This window comes from Phyllosticta citriasiana (genome assembly GCF_038021145.1).
Source record: "Phyllosticta citriasiana strain CBS 120426 chromosome Unknown IWZ02scaffold_1, whole genome shotgun sequence".
Taxonomy (NCBI): domain Eukaryota; kingdom Fungi; phylum Ascomycota; class Dothideomycetes; order Botryosphaeriales; family Phyllostictaceae; genus Phyllosticta; species Phyllosticta citriasiana.
The window spans coordinates 1,716,262-1,733,527 of NW_027117278.1; the positions used below are offsets into that span (position 1 = coordinate 1,716,262).

Below are 17,266 nucleotides of genomic sequence, written 5' to 3' on the forward strand. Positions count from 1 at the left end.
TCCAACTTCGCTGTTGTATGCGCCGCGGTCAGTCCTTCCTCATGTCACACTACCGACTCACGCCCTTGATTTCGAATCAAGGAGGTGGAAATACGTGAGAAAGTAAACCATGGGTACATTAAGAACATTATTATTTATTGACTGTGAGCTATCTGACTGCTCCCACAACAAAAATGTAGCTTCGACAAATGACAAGAGTAGGAAATCTGAATCATCCGATTATATAGACATGACGTTGGTGGTGATTGTGGTGGTGGTAGTGTTGTGTGCCTGACCCGAGGCGGCGTCTTGCTTTCCAAACTTTTTCAGACTCTCTCGCTTCTCCCTTCCCTTCTTGCGTCAATTCCTCCGTCCTTCCATCATCAATAAGGGAAAGGGGTAAGGGGGTATGATATCCAATCCAATCCGTTCCATTCCTTCTGTTCATCCGCCAACCTTTGACAAAAGAGCAGTAACCAGTTGGGTCAGTGTGGTAGTGTAGTGTAGTGTAATGTAGTAGAGAGACGACATTCCATCATGGGCAGGAACCATTAGTCATTAAGGACAGGTATGGTAGGAAAACCTGGAAACACCCTGCCGATGATAACAGCAAAATCAGAAAAGAAGAAAAGTGCGTGAGAGAGATGGTAGGAAAAATGTGGTCGAGGAGTGTGTTGTGTGTGCGTTAAGTAAAGAGTAGGTGGTATGTCTGTGTCGACGAAAACAAATTCTTCTTGTTGACAGACGGAAGCTAAAGAAACAATTATGCTCATTACAAGAGAGCGATGACGAAGCCGAACAGGACAAGCGTCCAAGGAGCCTTCGGGGCTGAGCCAGCGCCCTTGAACTCGGTGGGAGTGGGCGCAGGCGTGTTCTGCACGGGCGGCGTGGCCGTAGGCGTCTGCACAGGGGTCGTGATGTTGATGGGAGTGCTGATGGGAGGAGGAGCCGTGCCCGTCACGCCCGGAACGATGGGGATGACGGGAGTCAAAGGCGCTGGTGGAGGAGCGGGGCCAGGAGTGCCAACTGGGGCGACTGGAGCCACAGGCGCGACAGGGGGAACAGGGGCTACGGCTGGAACGACGGGAGGAACGGACGGAGCAGCCTGGCCACCAGCAACGTTGGGAACAACTGCTGGAACTGGCGGAGGCTGAGGGGGAGGACAGGTGTTGAGCTCGTGGCAAGTCTTTTGAGCCTCGACCGGCGGAGGAGCAGCCTGACCACCAGCAACGTTGGGGACAACTACTGGAACTGGCGGAGGCTGAGGAGGAGGACAGGTGTTGAGCTCGTGGCAAGTCTTTTGAACCTCGACCGGCGGAGGGGCAGCCTGGCCACCAGCAACAGCAGGGACAACGGCAGGCGGGGGCGGAGGTTGTTTGATCTCTGGCGCGGGAGCTGGGACGACGACTGGAGGAGGAGGAGGAGGAACTTGTTTCTCCTTCTCGATCACGACTGGCGCTGGAGCGGGCGGAGGAGGAGCTTGCGTCTCCTTCTCGATGATCACAGGCGGCGGCTGCTTGACCTCAGGAGCGGGAGCAGGAACAACGACAGGGGGCGTGGGCGGAGGCGTCTCAATTGTGTTGTTGATGATAACTGGAGGTGGCGGAGGAGGAGCCGGTTTTTCAATAACGGTTGGCGGCGGCGGCGGCGGCGGCGCGGGCCTTTCCTTTTCTTTCTCAACAATGACCGGTGGAGCTGGCGGCGGAGGCGCGGGAACATTGACGTTGACGTTCTGGTTCTGAGTGTTATTGTTCTGGTTGTTGTTGTTAATCGGAGGAGCCGGGACGACAACGGGAGGCGCGGGTTTTTCAACAATTGGAGGTGGTGGCGGCGGCGCCGGTTTTTCAATAACGACTGGAGGTTTCTCCTCAGGGGGAGGGGGAGGAGTGACATTGACAATCGGGGGCGGTTGCTTCTCCTGAGGAGGAGGAGGCGGAACGTTGATAATCGGGGGCGGTTGTTTCTCCTGAACGGGAGGCGGCGGCGGAGTGACATTGATAATCGGCGGTTTCTGCTCAGGGGGAGGCGGCGGGGTAACGTTAACAACCGGAGGAGGCTGCTTCTCAACAACTGGAGGCGGCGGCGGAGGAACGTTAACAACCGGAGGAGGCTGCTTCTCAATAATGGGAGGAGGCGGCGGAGGAACGTTAACAACCGGAGGAGGCTGCTTCTCAACAATAGGAGGCGGCGGCGGAGGAACGTTAACAACCGGAGGAGGCTGCTTCTCAATAATGGGAGGAGGCGGCGGAGGAACGTTAACAACCGGAGGAGGCTGCTTCTCAACAATAGGAGGCGGCGGCGGAGGAACGTTAACAACCGGAGGAGGCTGTTTCTCCTCAACAGGGGGAGGAGGAAGAACTTCAGGCGGAGGGGGCGGGGGAGCGGGCTGAACGTTGACGGACTCCTTGGATTGGACCTCCTTGGCGCTGGAGATACACTCCTCGGGGAGGGGCTTGCTCACTTTCTGGCAAGCATTGCTGAACGGCGTGATGAAGACCGACACGTCAAAATCCGCACCACCGTGTGCCTCCTTGGCGCAGTTGGCGACCTTGGGGAGCACGTCACCATGCGAGTTCCCGCAGCAGCCTGTGAGGGGGTCAGTGATGCCACAAAACGACGTTAGGGGGTCGACGTACACTCAATGTCGCTGAGATCGCAAGGAAGCGATTGTTGACCGTAGCAAGTGTTCCAGTAGTCAGGGATGTTGAGAGAGGCACTGCCGCTCGCTCCGAAGAGAATCTTGGAGAGACCTCCAAAGAAACCACCGACTTCGAGACCTCCCTTGCTCTCGACTTCTGCACCGCTCTTCTCGGGCAAAGGTGCAGGCACTGGGGCGGGAAGAGGCGGGGACTGCAGACCACCGGCAACTTCAGCGCCGCCCTTCGCCTCGCTGCTGATTCCAAAACTGCCCTTGTTTTCCTCCTCTTTCACGGGCATCGGGAGCGGGGGGAGTGCGGGAGCGCCAAACCCAATACCAGCCTTCTTCTCTTCTTCGCCTGCAACAAACTTTTCTGGCTTTGGCAGTTCGAAACCGCCCTTCTTCTCGCCTTCCAAAAAGTCAGGCTTGGGCAAGGAAGGCAGACCGTGACCCATTCCACCACCGCAATCGCCACCACCTTCGCAACCTCCTTGTTGGTCATGTCCACCGCCGCCGAACAAGCCAAAATTGGGCGCAGCGAGGACCACGGGGGCCAGAAGCCCCAGTGACACAAGGCCTTGCTTTACCATCGCAGGCAAGCAAAGGTAAAGGGGAGAAAGAATTCGAGTGGGGAGGAGTGAAAGAGTTCAGGCAGGTGTGGGGAAAGATCAGGAACTCTGGGAGAACAGCGAAGGGGCAGACGATTGAGCTGCGAGCTGGGCATCATGAGCTCTTGATATACCGGCAAGTACTATAAATATTTTGGCAGAAGAAACAGGGAGAAAGTCGAAAACAAGTGAGAATTGAGTTTCAAAGGTCGCGCGGGAAGAGGGTTTCAGGACTAGGGAACAACAGAAGAGGTGGTGACAGCGACGTCGTATCCTAGCGGCATCACGTTGGTTTGGGTTGGGTTGTCGTCTAGCGCAGGTACCATGGATGTGAGTACGGGGAGCAGGTTGGGAGCCTCGTAACAGGGAACTCACACTTGGCATCAAAGTCAAAAACAATTCGAACGGGTGCGTCCTCCCTCCCCGCAGCGGGTGCCCCAAGGCCGTCGATGAAGCTTGGTTGCTCGTTCGACCTCCGAGACTGCATGCCATCAGCAGCCATGCATGAGGTGAGGGCCAGCGACCTGACAGCAGAGATGTCGGCCACGGGGAGCATCCCGGCCCGTCCGACCTCCAGGTCCGGACCGGGACCGGGACCGAGACGGGGCTTCGGCTTGCTGCACCGCCTGGTTGCCATAAATAAAACGCGGCATAGCAAGCAAAAACCTCTGCCTGCTGCCATCGGGGGCTCCTCCATCATCGTCTGTGGTTGTCGATGCCGACTGAAACCTCGGCCGCATGGCGGCCCATCCGATGGACTTGACAGCGAACTGGCCGTGTGCGTTGTTCTCGACAATGACTTTTAAGCTTTCCATCACGACCTTCCCGTTTACGAACCCGCTGTAGGCGACTCCAACCACACGGCTGTCATGACTGTTTCGTGCTCGCAAGATTTCAAGCTTAGAGCCATTAAGAATCATCACCTGCGATCATCGCATCATCGCCGCCGGGGAGCCCCCAGACTCTGCAATCGAGCTCGCTCTGCAACCCGCACAGCACAACAACTGTTGACCAAGACGGACTGTATGTGTATTTGCCAAGACTGCACGTCACTGTGCTGTTATTTTTTCTTTTCCTAGAGCGGCCCCTCCCTAGTGTCAACGCTAGTTGACGAGGTTCTTCTTGTCTTGCGGCGAAACGAGGACTTGCCAGTTGCGGGACTGTGCCGTCCCATAACTCCACCCGTCCCGCACAGCAGGGGTGGCAGTTACGACGGTCCTGTACACCACGTTGAGAGCAGCCGGGCAATGGCCATGGGCGGTATTCTCAAAGCGGGTACGGCCTGTCCATCTCCCATCCTCTTCCCAGCCACCGCACGGCAATCCCGCCTGCGTGCCACGGTCCTGACACGCGTGACGTTACCACAACTCCAAACAGACGTTGGGCACGTCCATCCAGGCCTCTCCCATTCGTTGGGTAGCTTGCAAACTTTTTCCGCTTTGCTTGTCGCTTTTCTTTACTGATCGGTCGATCTTGGACGGCTCTCGTGGATCATGACACAGTCGTGACCAAAGTCTTGGCTTGCGATTCCGTCACTTGTCATTGTTTACTTTGGCTTCCCGAGCAAAAGTTTTGCGGCTAACAATGCTCTCGTCCATTGGCTCGCTGCGCTCGCTAAGCGTTTGGCCCAGAACCCAGAGCAGTGTTGTCGTGGAGATCTATACTCACGGGCGGTCGGCTCTTATCAAGTTCAGACTTCTCGCTGCAGCAATATCCGTCCTGGTTCAAGGCCCTCTGCTGTCTCTGCAGTGATAAGTATCCTGCAGATCCGCTGTTGGCGTTTCCACGACGAATTCCTTCTTGCCGCACAAGAAAGTCAAATGTCCAACCTCCAGTATTCCAGTGCCGAATCATCGTCCGAGTCGGTGGTGTGTTACCAAAATCTAGGCCAGTTTTACTGGAAGAGCAAGGGATGTGATACGGTCCTTTTACCGGAGATGCCGTCGACTCTGCTCGTTCTTCACCCTGGGCGATTAGGCGCTCCGATTATGCTCGTGTCTCGAGTCTGCAGCGTCTTTTTTTTTTTTTTTTTTTTTTTTTTTTGCGTCTCAGCCTCTTGATTTCTGAATCTCGTCCAAGTTTGTGGTATCCAAGGTGGCGAGTCTCTTTCTTTCCGTGGCTCCAAAGGCGCGTCGCATGCCACTGCTGTCAAGAGTAGGTCAGCGGGTGTTTCTGTTCAGCCTGTGTCTGTCAGAAGGTCTGGCTCCATGTTCATGGAAGTGACAGGCCAAAAACGGATGCACGTGATGGGTATCGGCCCTATTAGGTAGGTCAACACCATGACCGAAAGAAAGTTGAGTGCATCATCGCTTTACTACTACAGGCGAAGCCAGGGAGCATCCGCTCTGCACTGTAGGCACATCCAGGGAGCTGTCATCTACCGGTTTAGTAACATCTAGGGAGCATTCGTTCGCCGTTGTGTTCGCGCTTGTGGAGCTGTCGTCTACCACAACAGTGACGTCTAGGGAGCAGTCATCTGCTGTTACAGCCACACAGAGGGAGCTTTCGTTACCGTAGCTGCATAGGGAGCATTCGTTCGCTATTGTCGTCATGCCTAGGGAGCATTCGTTCATTACCACTGTCGCGCCTAGGGAGCTGTCATCTACCACCACAGTGACGCCTAGGGAGCATTCGTTCACCACACAGCTAGAATCCAGGTGTAAACAACCCCGGGTCAACATGTTAATCCGACGCGTCGAGCTGTCCATGATACGCGCCTCGGTGTCGAATGCTTCCCTTCGGCACACCTCTAATATTTTCCTTCCACCCTGATCATCCAGCCCCATTACCATGGCGCTTACACCCTTTACGAGAATCACGACATTTCTCGTCGGCGATCTGCCGCACGAGTTCCGCATCCACACCGACCTCCTCGTACGCACCTCCACGCGCTTTCAGCGAGACCGCAGTCTGCAAAGCCCTGAGCCAATCACGGTGCCACTCGTACGTCCAACGGTTTTCGCCCTGCTCGTTACTTTCCTCCATGGTGAAGACCTGAACCGCGAGTGGAAGGAGCCGGTGCACCAACTTGAATTGACCGAGCTTGCGATTCTTGCGAATGACCTGGGCACGCTCAGTCTGCAACACCACATCGCTGGGATCATCTTCGAAGAGGCACGGGTCACTGGACCCACCAGGGTCTGTCCTAACCTCAGTGCCCTTCTGAAGGCTTACAGTGAGGAGTACACCGACGAAACGTTCTTTTTACGCCACCTCTATGCCGACTTCTACGCGTACGGATCCCACCGAGCCCTCGACCCTCTTTCGGGTAGCATCGCCCTCAAGAGAACTTCCTTTTGGGACGAGTACTCTCACAAGTGCCAGCTCAGGAGAGAGCGATGGTCCATCTCCAGGCAGATCGGCCGACCAATGCCGTCAAAATGGACTTTGGTCCAATACTTTCCGCGCTCCCCTTTGCCTCTCCACCCATCGATGGTCCCGGCCAAGAAAACCCACTCCGGCCCCATGATCGGCACCAACTCCCTTCTCCGCGTCAAGCGCATTTGCATTGACGATGGAAAGGCGCCCTTGTTGATTCACGAAAGCCTCAGCAGTGAATGGGACACCGAGGCTCTGCGCGCCAGTGGTCCGCGCGAGGTTCGCTATGAGCGTGGATGGCGTGGAGCAGTCATCATCTACCTACAATGGCTGTACCATGGCAGAGCCTGCTGGAAGTAAGTTGCCTGCCTCTGTATTCAGCCTTTTCGGTGCAAGAGTAAGGACGCTGACGTTGCGACAGGACGGACAACCTGACGGACCTGATTCTCGCGTACTGCCTTGACCTCCCTGGACACAACCACTCCTCCCACTTCAAGAACGCTGTCATATCCGCCATCGTATCTTGGTGCAGTCGCTACGCACTCGTCCCGTCCGACGGCGACATTGTGCTCGCCTACCAGAAGACGCAGCCCGGCTCGCTTCTGCGCAAGTTCCTGGCCGGATGGATCATCACCCATCCCACCAACACTCCGGTCAACTTTCCAACCTTGCCCGACCACGTCCGCGTCCAGCTGGAAATCGACCTTGCGAATGAGGTCCACGAGCGCACCTTGGATGCGCAACTTGACGCGTCGAAGAAGACGCTGTACCCTAATTGGTACTTCAGCCACGCGAACGACTGGCGTGGCGAAAGCTGCGTCAACGAGCTCAACCTCAGAAGCCCCTACTACCACGATCTGGTCTGCGTCCGATTCCACGAGCACGACCTCCGCAACCCGCGTGTTCCAGTCCGCGGAGGCATGGAGTGTCAGGACTTCGATGCTCCTGAAGACAAGCTCCCCTACATCATCGTGTACCTACCACCGAGCGTCGCGAGAGACCGCCGCGAGGGATGGCCCGCACACACCTTCACCCCACCGGCCGTGATGCGTGAGGACTGCTGGACCGGCAACTCCGACCCCGGCTGGCTGGCGTATCACGCGCGAATGCTCCTTGGTAACTCCGCGTGGAGCTGCGCGCACTGCCCCGGCGGCCGTGCCTACTTCTACCGCGACATGCAGAGCGGCTTCACCGACTACACCATCGTCGACCCGAGGATGGTTGACTGGGTGCGTGGCGGTGACTGCACCTACCGGTACGGCGCCACGTACTGGGAGGCTCCCGACGCGGTCATCGGCCTGGCGGAGTGGAACCTGGACGAGTTCGAGTGACCGCCGCGCTTTCGGAGGCTCCTGGCGCTGGACTATCAGGTGAGACCATGGCAAACTTTTTGACCGTACCAAGGAGGCTCCTGACGCTGGACCAGCAGATGTGACCAAACTCCGCACCAAGGAGGCTCCCAACGTCAGGATAGCAGATGGCAGCAAGGTGAAATTTTTTGCCGCACCTCGGGAGGCTTCCAACGTGTGTGCGCGTGTGTACCAACAGAGACTTTCTTCAGACCAGAGATACCCTTTCGCGGATTGCTCGGGAGATGTCGCATAGCGGGGTTGAACAGGGGTGTTGCTTGCAGGGTTGTTGCAGTTGCTTTTCTTGCTTCTACTTCGGTATGTAGGTGGTCGGGCCACAATGGTGGTGGTGGTGGTGGTGGTGGTGGTGATGGCTGTGATGGCTCAGCAGCAGCAGCAGCAGCAGATAGTTCTCCCCTCTCTTTCTCCAATGATCAGTTAGCTGGGGGGTTTTTTTTTTTTTCTGCTCTCAAAGTGTCCGAAAGTTAGTATTTGGTGTGGCTCTGAGCTCAAAAGGTGGCTCGTTCTCACGTTCCCCAGCCACCCCTTCACCCGTCCAGCCTCCTGCCCAATGAGTAAACTTTGTGCGCGGTGCATCGCCCACAGGATGCATGATGGCTAGAGACGCTCTGTCCAGTCGTCTTAAGTTTGCTTCCAAAAGTATTTATGAATGCGCGGGGTGAGGTTGGGAACGATCATGCGTGTCTAGCGTGCGCGAAGGAAGCAGGCATTGGGTTGCTGCAAGTCAAGAGAGAGAGAAAGTCGGACAAGGAGCATTCAACAATCATCACCCTGCTGACTGATACAGCAATTGCGTGTGCTTTGAATTTTGACGTCGGGCTGCTTCTACCAAGACTGACACATGAGACCACCAACAGTAGCACTCCATTCGAAGTCCTCCTAAGAATGTGTTTGTCTGTCTCTGAATTTCGCAGGAAAAGAATGCTGACAGTGTCATCATTATTCCTTTGAAGCCTCACACCAACACATGAGAAACCGCCACATCGCCTGCGCATCGAACATCTCGGCATAGTACGCATGGTTCATCCACCACGGAAACAGCTGGAGCGGCGCGGCGCTCAGCCTCGCACCTGCGCCGCCACGGTCACTTTGAAGGAGGCAGTGGACCGAGCCGGGCTGAAAGTTCTCATTGTTGAGATCGGCAAGTTCATATCGCGGCGATACAACCCGGTCATCCTTTTCCAGAATCTTGATGACGGCCGTCATGTCCACGCGGCTGCGGTACGAGAGAAGGCAATGAGTTTGCAGGCTGAATCCTGCTCGACGCAGAGCGCTTTCGACATCACTAGGCCGCATACCGGTCGTTCTTTCGCCGTCGTGATGGGCGCGGAACTGATCTGCGAACGACAGGAAAAGCTCTGTTTCTGCGGGATCTTCGTTGTACAGCTCGGTCCACAACTCCGCGATGGTGGCATGATTGTAGTCGATTGGTGTTGAAAGTATGAGCTGTCCAGTCTCCATTTCGAGAAAAGAGATGTGCTAAATCAGGGGAGCGATGGATGGGCGACTAAAGGGGATGTGGAATTTCGTCTCGACCAACCAGACCTCCTGCTCGGATCCCGTTATATCGCGCAGCCATTGGGCCGGCGTATTCATCCCGTGCATTGGTTGATGATTTTGATGATTTTGAGGGCCAACGCTGCTGCCATTTTCGATATCGCCGTGTGGAATGGTCTCGCTCTCGCCCTTCGCCTTGTCGCCTGTGCAGATTCTGTGGAAGATTTGTCTCCGAATAGGTCTATGGAGCTGGAAAAACTCGGGCCATTTCTTCTTGAGAGCCGCTTTCATGGCATCGTAGTTTGGCGAGATGCCCTCAACACACTCGTAGGCCCGGGCCATCAACTCGGGGGTCACGCTACACCATTTTTCAGCTTGGAGGACACGCTTTCTGATTCCAAGACTCACTTTGCGTGATGTCTGGCTGGCCCTTTCGAAGGCATTTTTGGTTCGTGAGGGAGAAACCAGAGCGTTGAAACTGAACTTCAAATTTTAGGCCGAGCCGACGAGCTGACCACAAATTTGGTAGAGTCGCTGAGCGATAGACGCGAGGTCAAGCAGGCAAAAGCACCGAGAACGAACAGATAAGCGGGAGCTATTCTCATATGGTACCTAGTAATGCGGTTTGATGGTTGTTTTATCGTGATGAGGGCGGATGTCGTCGGGCAGGACTTTGCTACAGACGCTCTTGCCTTTCTCAACCACACTAAGATCAATGTGGTAGCAGGCGCGGTGTGATGGTGGTCTGAGGCTTGGTGACGAAGGTTGTGGCATATTCGACAAAAAAGGAGTTCAGCAGATGGAGCGCAGAGCGGGACTATCCGTACACTCTAGAAGATGCTGGACGCTATGACGGAGTGCCCTCCGAAAAGATTTGCTTGGGCGATGAGGAAATGGTCACGAGTGCCAGCGAAGATTTTAGGTAGTGCCGTCGGCGGCATAAGCCAGAATTTTCAGGTTGACACATTGGGGCCTTTATTCAGTAGAGAAGAACTCTTCAAATTGCGTAGACGAAGCGAGAGAGATATGAGAATGTTAGAGGAAGACGAGTGTTGAACAGAGGACTTCTAGATGGATGTTCTTTTGACCATATTTGAAGACCCTTTGCTATTTTTCGTCGATTCTTGAAGTCCGGAAACAAGCGGACGGGTGCGTGGCCCTTTGTCGGTACTTTGATTTTGGAGCGCAGAAATCGCTTCTGAGGCAACAAGCAGGATTCTTCAATTACTTGTGTTGTTGACAGTGGTCGAAATGGAAACTGACGCCTGGCAGGCCCTTTGCTTCACAATTCGGCTTAAAAGCAAGACGACCGCAGGCGGTCTGGGTCCCACTACGCATCGGCGGCCCAAGGACTATCACGTCGGACTCGCAGGTGTGGCAAAGAATTAGGGAAAGAGACGGTCTAATTTTTACCCAAAATCTCATTTCCAACTCCATGACAGGTTTCAAGCCCGACATTCTGGTCGCTGCAAAAACACAGGCCAACATGCTGGAAGCCGTCTCGCGGCTATATTTTCCAATACTGTCACTGGTTGTGCACGGCACAACGTCCCTGGAGCTGCTGGAAATCCGCATCCACCAGACGCGACCAGTCCGTGTGATGCGCTGGTAGCTGCATGAATATGCATCGCCTTGTTGGCAAACAATGCAATTGAATGGGACAAAGCAAGTCCAAAGGCCACTGAGAGATTGCTGACACGGCTGATGGCAGTGACCGGTCGGACGAAAGTTGCACAAGTTGAGCGTGTGCCTGGAAGAATGCAGGTCGTTCATAATGTCGCGTCGCACGTCTATGATGAAGTAAACATCGCCCAAAGATGACGCAAAATAGGGGAAGGACCAGTGAATGCACCAGAACGCCGCGCGCCGACCAAGACCCAAAATGACAATGTCGACCTCATCGCGCCAAAGTCGACTTAGCTCTTCAGAGCCTCCAGCCTGCCTCTCATCTGGCTCAGCATCTCCTCTTGATCCTCCTCCTCTTCCTCTTGGGCCGCCGGGGTTGGCATCTCGACTTCCGGCTTGGGTTCCGCAGCCTGGGGCAGACGGTCCTTGAGCACCTCATTCAGGACCTTGTCGACCTCGGTTTCGGCCTCGTCGTCCTCGCCTTCCAACAGCTCACTATCCGGCAGCGTGTCACCAATCATTTCTTCGATGATTCCGGCCTTGACCAGCTCCTGGCTCAACTCGCGCATGGTGCCAGTCAGCTCAGGCAGGCGCACCAAGGTATTCACGTCCTTCATGATGCCTGTGCTGGCGCGGATGCTGCCCTCGATCTTGCGGACGGAGAAGGCCTCGTTGACCTGCATCTGGACGCTCTGCAGCTGGGCCTTGGAGGTTTGCAGGCGAGCGTTTTGCTTTCGGATGCGGATGAGTTCGCGGGCAAAGATTCGCGTCTCGTCGGCGGCGAGTTTGGCCATGGACGGGTTGCGTTGCGCACGCCGCGAGGCCTGCAGGATAGAGCCCTTGGCCTTTTGCTCGGCGGTTTTGAGGTTGACAATGTCGCGGTCGAGCTTGCGGACGTTGGAACGCACGAGAGCGTTGCATTTGCGTTTCTGGGGCGGTCGAGTCAGCTGCTGAGATTGCGGATAGGCGGGGGACGAACTTGCTCCTCTGGGGAGGGCTTCCAGAGAAAGGATTTGATCGTCTCCATGGCAGATATGTGTGCGCCAGCGGGACGCGTCGAGGCGGTAGAGTTGAGACAGACGAGAAGAAGTGCAGTCGGGAGAAGTGTCACGGTGAAGGGTGGTAGTTAGTTGATGGGCTGGGATCGGTCAACAGCCCGGACCAGAGGCTGTGACGTTTTTCGCCAGCAGCTCTGGCAGGGCGGGGCCTTCACCACCACGACGGCACAGCTTGAGGCAAGATGGAGAGCTTCGGATGCGATGGACAGAGGCAAACAGCCGTCGGCGGGTGACCCCATGTAGAGGCAGAGGTGAGCAGCACGGCGGGCAGCAGCTCTTGTCGCGCGCACAGCGTCTCTGTTTCTACTGCCTTCTACCGCAGTCTCAGCCTTGCGCGTGCGCTAGTACAACAACTGAAAGCTTCCCTGCCCAACCACTGCCACCGCACCTTTTCCAACAGCCACTGCTGCATCCCACGACATCTCCAATTCCATTGTCGCGACTCTTTGATCAACACTTTTGCGACCTCCACGCCGACGCCCATTCTCGCCACCATGTCCCAAACTCTGACTCCCGAAGGTAACCACTCCACATCAACCCCGCCGCCAGGATCCCGTCGCTGCGAATGACTGCTCCCGCTGCCACTCTGCGATTCTCGCATTCCCACTTTACGGTGCTCGTTTCCAGGGACTACTCCAGCTTCGTGGTCGACTGAGCTCAACACTATGCGCGTCAATCGCTGTCGGAGCTTTTGTGCTAATCATTGCGTCTTTACAGTGCTCTGGGCGCAGCGCTCGTCGACGACTGACGCGGCACGCAACATCGTCTACGTGGCAATCTCCGCACCCGACGTCCCTAAGGACAAGATGAAGCTCGACATCCAACCGACCAAGATTATCTTCAGCGGCCACTCGGACACCAAGAACGTCGACTACGCCGTCGAGCTGGAACTGTACGCCGAGGTGGACCCCAAGGAGTCCAGGGTCAACCACACGGGCAAGAACGTCGAGCTTGTTCTGCGCAAGGCGGAGCTCGCAGCCGAGTACTGGCCGCGCCTGCTCAAGGAGAGCAAGAGGCAGCACTTCCTCAAGACCGACTTTGACAAGGTATGGGACCCTATGGAAAAAAAAAAAAAAAATTCCTTGGAAAAATATCATGTGCTGACCACTTTCTTTCTCCGCCTGACAGTGGGTCGACGAGGACGAGCAAGACGAGAACGTCGAAGACGACTACCTGAGCCAAATGGGCGGCATGCCCGGCGGTGGCATGCCCGGCGGCGGCGACTTTGGCGGCATCGACTTCAGCAAGCTGGGCGCGGCCGCTGGCGGCGACGGCGCCGACCTGTCTGGCCTGATGGGCGGCATGGGAGGCATGGGCGGAATGCCTGGCATGGGCGGCGCCATGGGTGGAGCGGCCGGTGCCGACGACGACGGCGACGACGACGACGATGACGACATGCCCGAGCTCGAGGGCGAGGAGAAGGAGGGCGACGCGGCTGCTGCTACTGCTGCTGCTGCTGCCAAGGCGGACACTCCGGCGAAGAAGGTCGAGGAGGTTGCCTGAGAGCGGGTGGACGGACGTATTGAAAAGGACTAAAAACTAGGAGGGGGGGGGGGGTGGGTTCTTGGGGCCGGATTGGCCGATACCATTGGGGGCCAGACAGACAAAGTGCTGTTCTCATGGGCACACGTTTATATGGGCCTACCGTACTTACTACCCCATCTACGTACCTTACAAAACCGCCCTCTCAAATCCACAACCCAAATACAAGATAATGTTCGATATGCCTTTTGTCTCCGGTGTCTGAAGCCATGGCAGCCCCTCTCTGGGTGTAGCCGGCGCAAAGCAAATGCTCCTTCAGCACAGGTACATTGTTCCTAGATCGTTTTGAGCACTTGGGATAGTCTCGCACAGCTTTCTAGTCGAACGTCATCTTTTCAAACACCTCTCTAGATGCGTGGTAGACTTGTCAAAATGTCAACGTCAAATCCCAACAGAACATTCGCAGGAAGCGAGCAGGACATGTAGGTAGTCGATTCTGATTACACCTTCCTAGCACTCTCCAACTACTCGTTTACCCACACACGTCCACTCACCTCCCCTTCTGTCCCGCATGCAGTGTTTGATGTCGTATGATGTGATGCAAAGTAGAAAAGCTTTCTCGCTCAAAGATGTCCTCTTTTTCGTCTCTCTGTCTCTTTCTACACATTTTTGTTCAAATCGAACCCTCGGCGACGCGGCTCATGTGGTTGGTTGGTTGGTTGGTTGGTTGGTTGGTTAAATGGGTAGTAGGTTAGGTAGGTGGTTGGTTCACTTTTCAACTCCTGACTCCACTCCATCTGTCCACCTCTTCCGCGCCCATACTTGACCGCCACTACTACCACCACAAACCAACGATTGCTTTTTGTCCTAGCAACGACAGCACTTTACAACGCAGCCTCGTTCCACCTCGCCTTGACCTCCTTCTCCCACCTCTGCAGCGCCTCGGCCGCGCTGCCCCACTCCCTCAGCGCGTCCCTGACGGCCAGAGCGTCGGCCAGCTGCGCCGTTTCCAATCCTGCTACCGCCTTGACGGCCTCGTCCTCGCTCTTGGCCTTGGTCGACGGGTCGAGCAGCACGCGGGCGCGCAGGCCCTCGACGACGTGCGGCGCGCTCTTGGCGTGGCGCTCGAGGAACGCCGTGTTGAAGGCTGCGGCAGAGGTGCCGGCGGGGATGAGGGTGAATTGGGACTTGAGGACCTCGAGGACGGGCTTGTCGGCGTCCGAGGCGGCTTTGGCGAAAGCCTCGACTGGGACTGTGTCAGCTTGTCGTCTTGCGGATATGGAGAGAGATGGATGACATGACTTACGCTCTTGTTGGAAGCGGATGATCTGGTGGTGCAGGGTGGGGTTCTCGGGATCAATCGCGTGAGCCGAAAGGAGGCACTTGAGAGCCAGGAGGTGCTTTTCTGCAGAAACGTTAGCAAAAGTAAAACAATGACAGACCAGATCTTTGGAAACGCACTTCTCCTGATAAACACCTCAAATCCAGCATTCTGCGCTTCAATGCTCTTCGGGCTGCTTGAAAGCAGTGGGCCAAGCCACTTCATTGCATCGTCGAGCGGCGTCTCTGTCTCCCGCAACTTCACGCCTTCGGGGTCAGTGTCCTCCTTCTTTGGCTCTCCGTTCGCGTCCAATGCAGGCTTCTTGAGAGCTTTTTGGGCTTCCTTCTCTTGTTGCGCCTTCTTCTTTGCCTTGGCGCTCTGAGACTCGTCACCGTTTGTGATCGGCTTCTTCAGCTCCGGCTTGTCGTGCAGCAGCACGTATGTCTTGATGGCGGAAAGAGCGGCGCGGGTGTAAAAGGGGTGCTCGCGGAGGTGGTCTTCCCAGCGAATCATGTCGACGTATGCGCGAACCTGGCCCTTGCGCAGCGAAAAGGTATGGAAGTCGAATTGATCCTCTTCCCAAACGCCAAAGATGTCGAAAATGGCCTGGAAGCGCTTCAGCGCGAGGCCAATCTCGCCGCGCCTCAGGTACGCCTCGCCGTCCTCGGTGATGTACCACATGCACTGCATGTCGTGCAAGTCACCAAGCGCGCCGCCAACGGCCTCGTTACGGGTGAACTTGCTCATGGTGGCAATGGCGTCCTCGTTTTGGTTGTTGCGGAGCTGGTATTTGGCGCACTTGGTGTTGATATAGCGATCCTTTCCGTCCAGTTCACGGGCCTGGTTCATAATCTCTGCGGCCTTAGGCGTGTTTCCGAGGTGCTTCCATATCCGCGCCTTGGTCATGGTGTAATCGACGAACTTGGGGTTGAGCTCGATTGTACGTTCAATGTATTGTAGAGCCTTGGGAAGGTCGCGGCTGAGGTGGTAGTTGTAATTCTGGGCAAGGAAATAGAGTACGACTTCGTGGAACTGGTTTGAAGAGTCGCCGTTTGCAGGCTTGTCGCCATTTGCCTGCTTCTCGTTCTCATAACCAAGGACCAGCTCCTGAATGATCTGTTTCTTTTCGGAATCTTGGTAGAGCGCCTTGACGTTGGCAAAAGTGGATGGCACGCCCCGATTCAGCTGCCGCCGCAAGTAGCTATCGGCAGCGGTGCGGAACTTGTCACCTACTATCCATCAGTCACAAGCTTCCTCTCAAATTGCACTCTTTGCTTACCCGACAAAAAGTCCAGCGGTATCCGTCTGGCAGCGTCCAAGCGGGGAAACTTTTCCGCATAAGATTCGTACAGCTCTAGAAGCTTGGGCACATGCTCCGGGTTTGATCTCTCCAGGCCAAGAGACTTCTCCAGGCCGTTGTAGTACAACCGGTATTCGTTGTTACGTTCCAACAGGTCCCTGTAGGCCTCCTCCGCCTCTTTGCTCTTGTCCAGCTGCAGCAAGTACTGTGCGCGGAGCTCCATCACAGCTGTCCTATCTGCATTGGTCTTGTAGATCGTGTCCAGGTGCTTCAATGCGGCTTCGATATCACCCTTTTCGGCAATGACGGTGTTTTTGTAGATGCTGGCTTCCGAGTGCTCGAGGTCGGAGCGGGGCGGAGGCTGCTTGAGCGTGCCCTCGAACCTCTCGAGCGTGTCAATCGCGGCAGTGTAGTCTCCGGCCAGGTGATATGCAACGGCGAGGGCGGTCCAGTTCTGGCGAATCTGAGGTCTGGACTTGACCATTGTCTTGCGGCTCTCGATGTAGCCATTGTAATCGCGCACTTGTATTTGCAGGGTAGCCAGGTCGCGCTGGATCTGTATCGACTCGGGCTCCAGACGCAGCGCAAACTTGTATGCCTTGATGGCTTCGTCGTAATTTTTGGCGGACCGATAGAGGATGCCGTAGACGTGCCAGCAAATGTGCGACTTGACATCGTTCTTGAGCGCGGTTTTGGCAAGAGCAAAGGCCTCATCCGTCTGTCCTTGTGAATTGAGGATCAGGGCCTTCATAGCCTGCGTATCGCCATGGTTGGGTACTTTCTTCAGGATCTGGTCTGCTGCCTTGATTCCTATCGTGTGTCAGCGGCGCGGAGGGAGGCGCGGACAAGCAGGAGCACCTTTCTTGTATTGTTTGGTCTCGTAGTTCTTGACGAGCTGGCGGAAAAGGGAATTCTCCTTGGAGCTCAGTGGTTGCGGCATTGTGAGGTGGCGTGGCTGCTCCGGCGGAGGAGGGAGCTTGGATTACGTGCGAGGCAATAGGTGGTGTGCGCCGGTGCGGGCAAAGGACCGAAGCTGACGCGCAATCAGACTCGAGATCAGAATTCACGC

The 17,266-nt window shown here is 55.9% G+C and overlaps 7 protein-coding genes across 7 annotated transcripts; 2 read left to right on the top strand and 5 right to left on the bottom strand.

The window, feature by feature from the left end:
- Nucleotides 1–589: 589 nt before the first annotated feature.
- IWZ02DRAFT_18900 (uncharacterized protein) lies at nt 590–3,332 on the bottom strand. Its single transcript, XM_066762393.1, has 2 exons — nt 2,616–3,332; nt 590–2,565 (listed from the first exon to the last, which is right to left on the bottom strand). Exons 1-2 carry the CDS (start codon nt 3,205–3,207, stop codon nt 752–754), a joined length of 2,406 nt encoding a protein of 801 aa, XP_066627205.1. The 5' UTR covers nt 3,208–3,332; the 3' UTR covers nt 590–751.
- Nucleotides 3,333–3,535: 203 nt separating this feature from the next.
- Nucleotides 3,536–3,907, bottom strand: IWZ02DRAFT_429267 (uncharacterized protein; the record flags this gene model as incomplete). Its single annotated transcript, XM_066765976.1, has 1 exon — nt 3,536–3,907. One exon carries the CDS (start codon nt 3,905–3,907, stop codon nt 3,536–3,538), a length of 372 nt encoding a protein of 123 aa, XP_066627206.1.
- Nucleotides 3,908–5,547: 1,640 nt separating this feature from the next.
- On the top strand, nt 5,548–8,130 carry IWZ02DRAFT_18925 (uncharacterized protein). The gene is made up of 3 exons (XM_066762399.1): nt 5,548–6,899; nt 6,965–7,913; nt 7,970–8,130. The coding sequence occupies exons 1-2, from the start codon at nt 6,016–6,018 to the stop codon at nt 7,872–7,874; spliced, it is 1,794 nt and encodes a 597-aa protein (XP_066627207.1). The 5' UTR covers nt 5,548–6,015; the 3' UTR covers nt 7,875–7,913; nt 7,970–8,130.
- Nucleotides 8,131–8,852: 722 nt separating this feature from the next.
- Nucleotides 8,853–9,853, bottom strand: IWZ02DRAFT_429269 (uncharacterized protein; the record flags this gene model as incomplete). Its single annotated transcript, XM_066765977.1, has 3 exons — nt 8,853–9,392; nt 9,459–9,768; nt 9,819–9,853. The coding sequence occupies 3 exons, from the start codon at nt 9,851–9,853 to the stop codon at nt 8,853–8,855; spliced, it is 885 nt and encodes a 294-aa protein (XP_066627208.1).
- Nucleotides 9,854–11,182: 1,329 nt separating this feature from the next.
- On the bottom strand, nt 11,183–12,411 carry IWZ02DRAFT_18967 (SNF7 family protein-like protein). Its single transcript, XM_066762408.1, has 2 exons — nt 12,016–12,411; nt 11,183–11,965 (listed from the first exon to the last, which is right to left on the bottom strand). Exons 1-2 carry the CDS (start codon nt 12,061–12,063, stop codon nt 11,327–11,329), a joined length of 687 nt encoding a protein of 228 aa, XP_066627209.1. The 5' UTR covers nt 12,064–12,411; the 3' UTR covers nt 11,183–11,326.
- IWZ02DRAFT_439675 (HSP20-like chaperone) lies at nt 12,373–13,646 on the top strand. The gene is made up of 2 exons (XM_066766792.1): nt 12,373–13,140; nt 13,223–13,646. The coding sequence occupies exons 1-2, from the start codon at nt 12,760–12,762 to the stop codon at nt 13,595–13,597; spliced, it is 756 nt and encodes a 251-aa protein (XP_066627210.1). The 5' UTR covers nt 12,373–12,759; the 3' UTR covers nt 13,598–13,646.
- Nucleotides 13,647–14,460: 814 nt separating this feature from the next.
- Nucleotides 14,461–17,137, bottom strand: IWZ02DRAFT_369959 (N-alpha-acetyltransferase-like protein 15; the record flags this gene model as incomplete). The annotated part of the gene is made up of 4 exons (XM_066764474.1): nt 14,461–14,981; nt 15,038–16,129; nt 16,177–17,007; nt 17,056–17,137. The coding sequence occupies 4 exons, from the start codon at nt 17,135–17,137 to the stop codon at nt 14,461–14,463; spliced, it is 2,526 nt and encodes an 841-aa protein (XP_066627211.1).
- Between the last annotated feature and the right edge of the window lie 129 nt (nt 17,138–17,266).

Coding starts and splice junctions, on each gene's coding strand:
- IWZ02DRAFT_439675 (XM_066766792.1), top strand. CDS start 12,760: ATGCGCGTCAATCGCTGTCGGAGCTTTTGTGCTAATCATTGCGTCTTT. Junction 13,141..13,222: donor TCAAGACCGACTTTGACAAG/GTATGGGACCCT, acceptor TCCGCCTGACAG/TGGGTCGACGAGGACGAGCA.
- IWZ02DRAFT_18900 (XM_066762393.1), bottom strand. CDS start 3,207: ATGGTAAAGCAAGGCCTTGTGTCACTGGGGCTTCTGGCCCCCGTGGTC. Junction 2,566..2,615: donor CGATCTCAGCGACATTGAGT/GTACGTCGACCC, acceptor ACCCCCTCACAG/GCTGCTGCGGGAACTCGCAT.
- IWZ02DRAFT_18925 (XM_066762399.1), top strand. CDS start 6,016: ATGGCGCTTACACCCTTTACGAGAATCACGACATTTCTCGTCGGCGAT. Junction 6,900..6,964: donor CATGGCAGAGCCTGCTGGAA/GTAAGTTGCCTG, acceptor ACGTTGCGACAG/GACGGACAACCTGACGGACC.
- IWZ02DRAFT_18967 (XM_066762408.1), bottom strand. CDS start 12,063: ATGGAGACGATCAAATCCTTTCTCTGGAAGCCCTCCCCAGAGGAGCAA. Junction 11,966..12,015: donor AGCCCTCCCCAGAGGAGCAA/GTTCGTCCCCCG, acceptor CGACCGCCCCAG/AAACGCAAATGCAACGCTCT.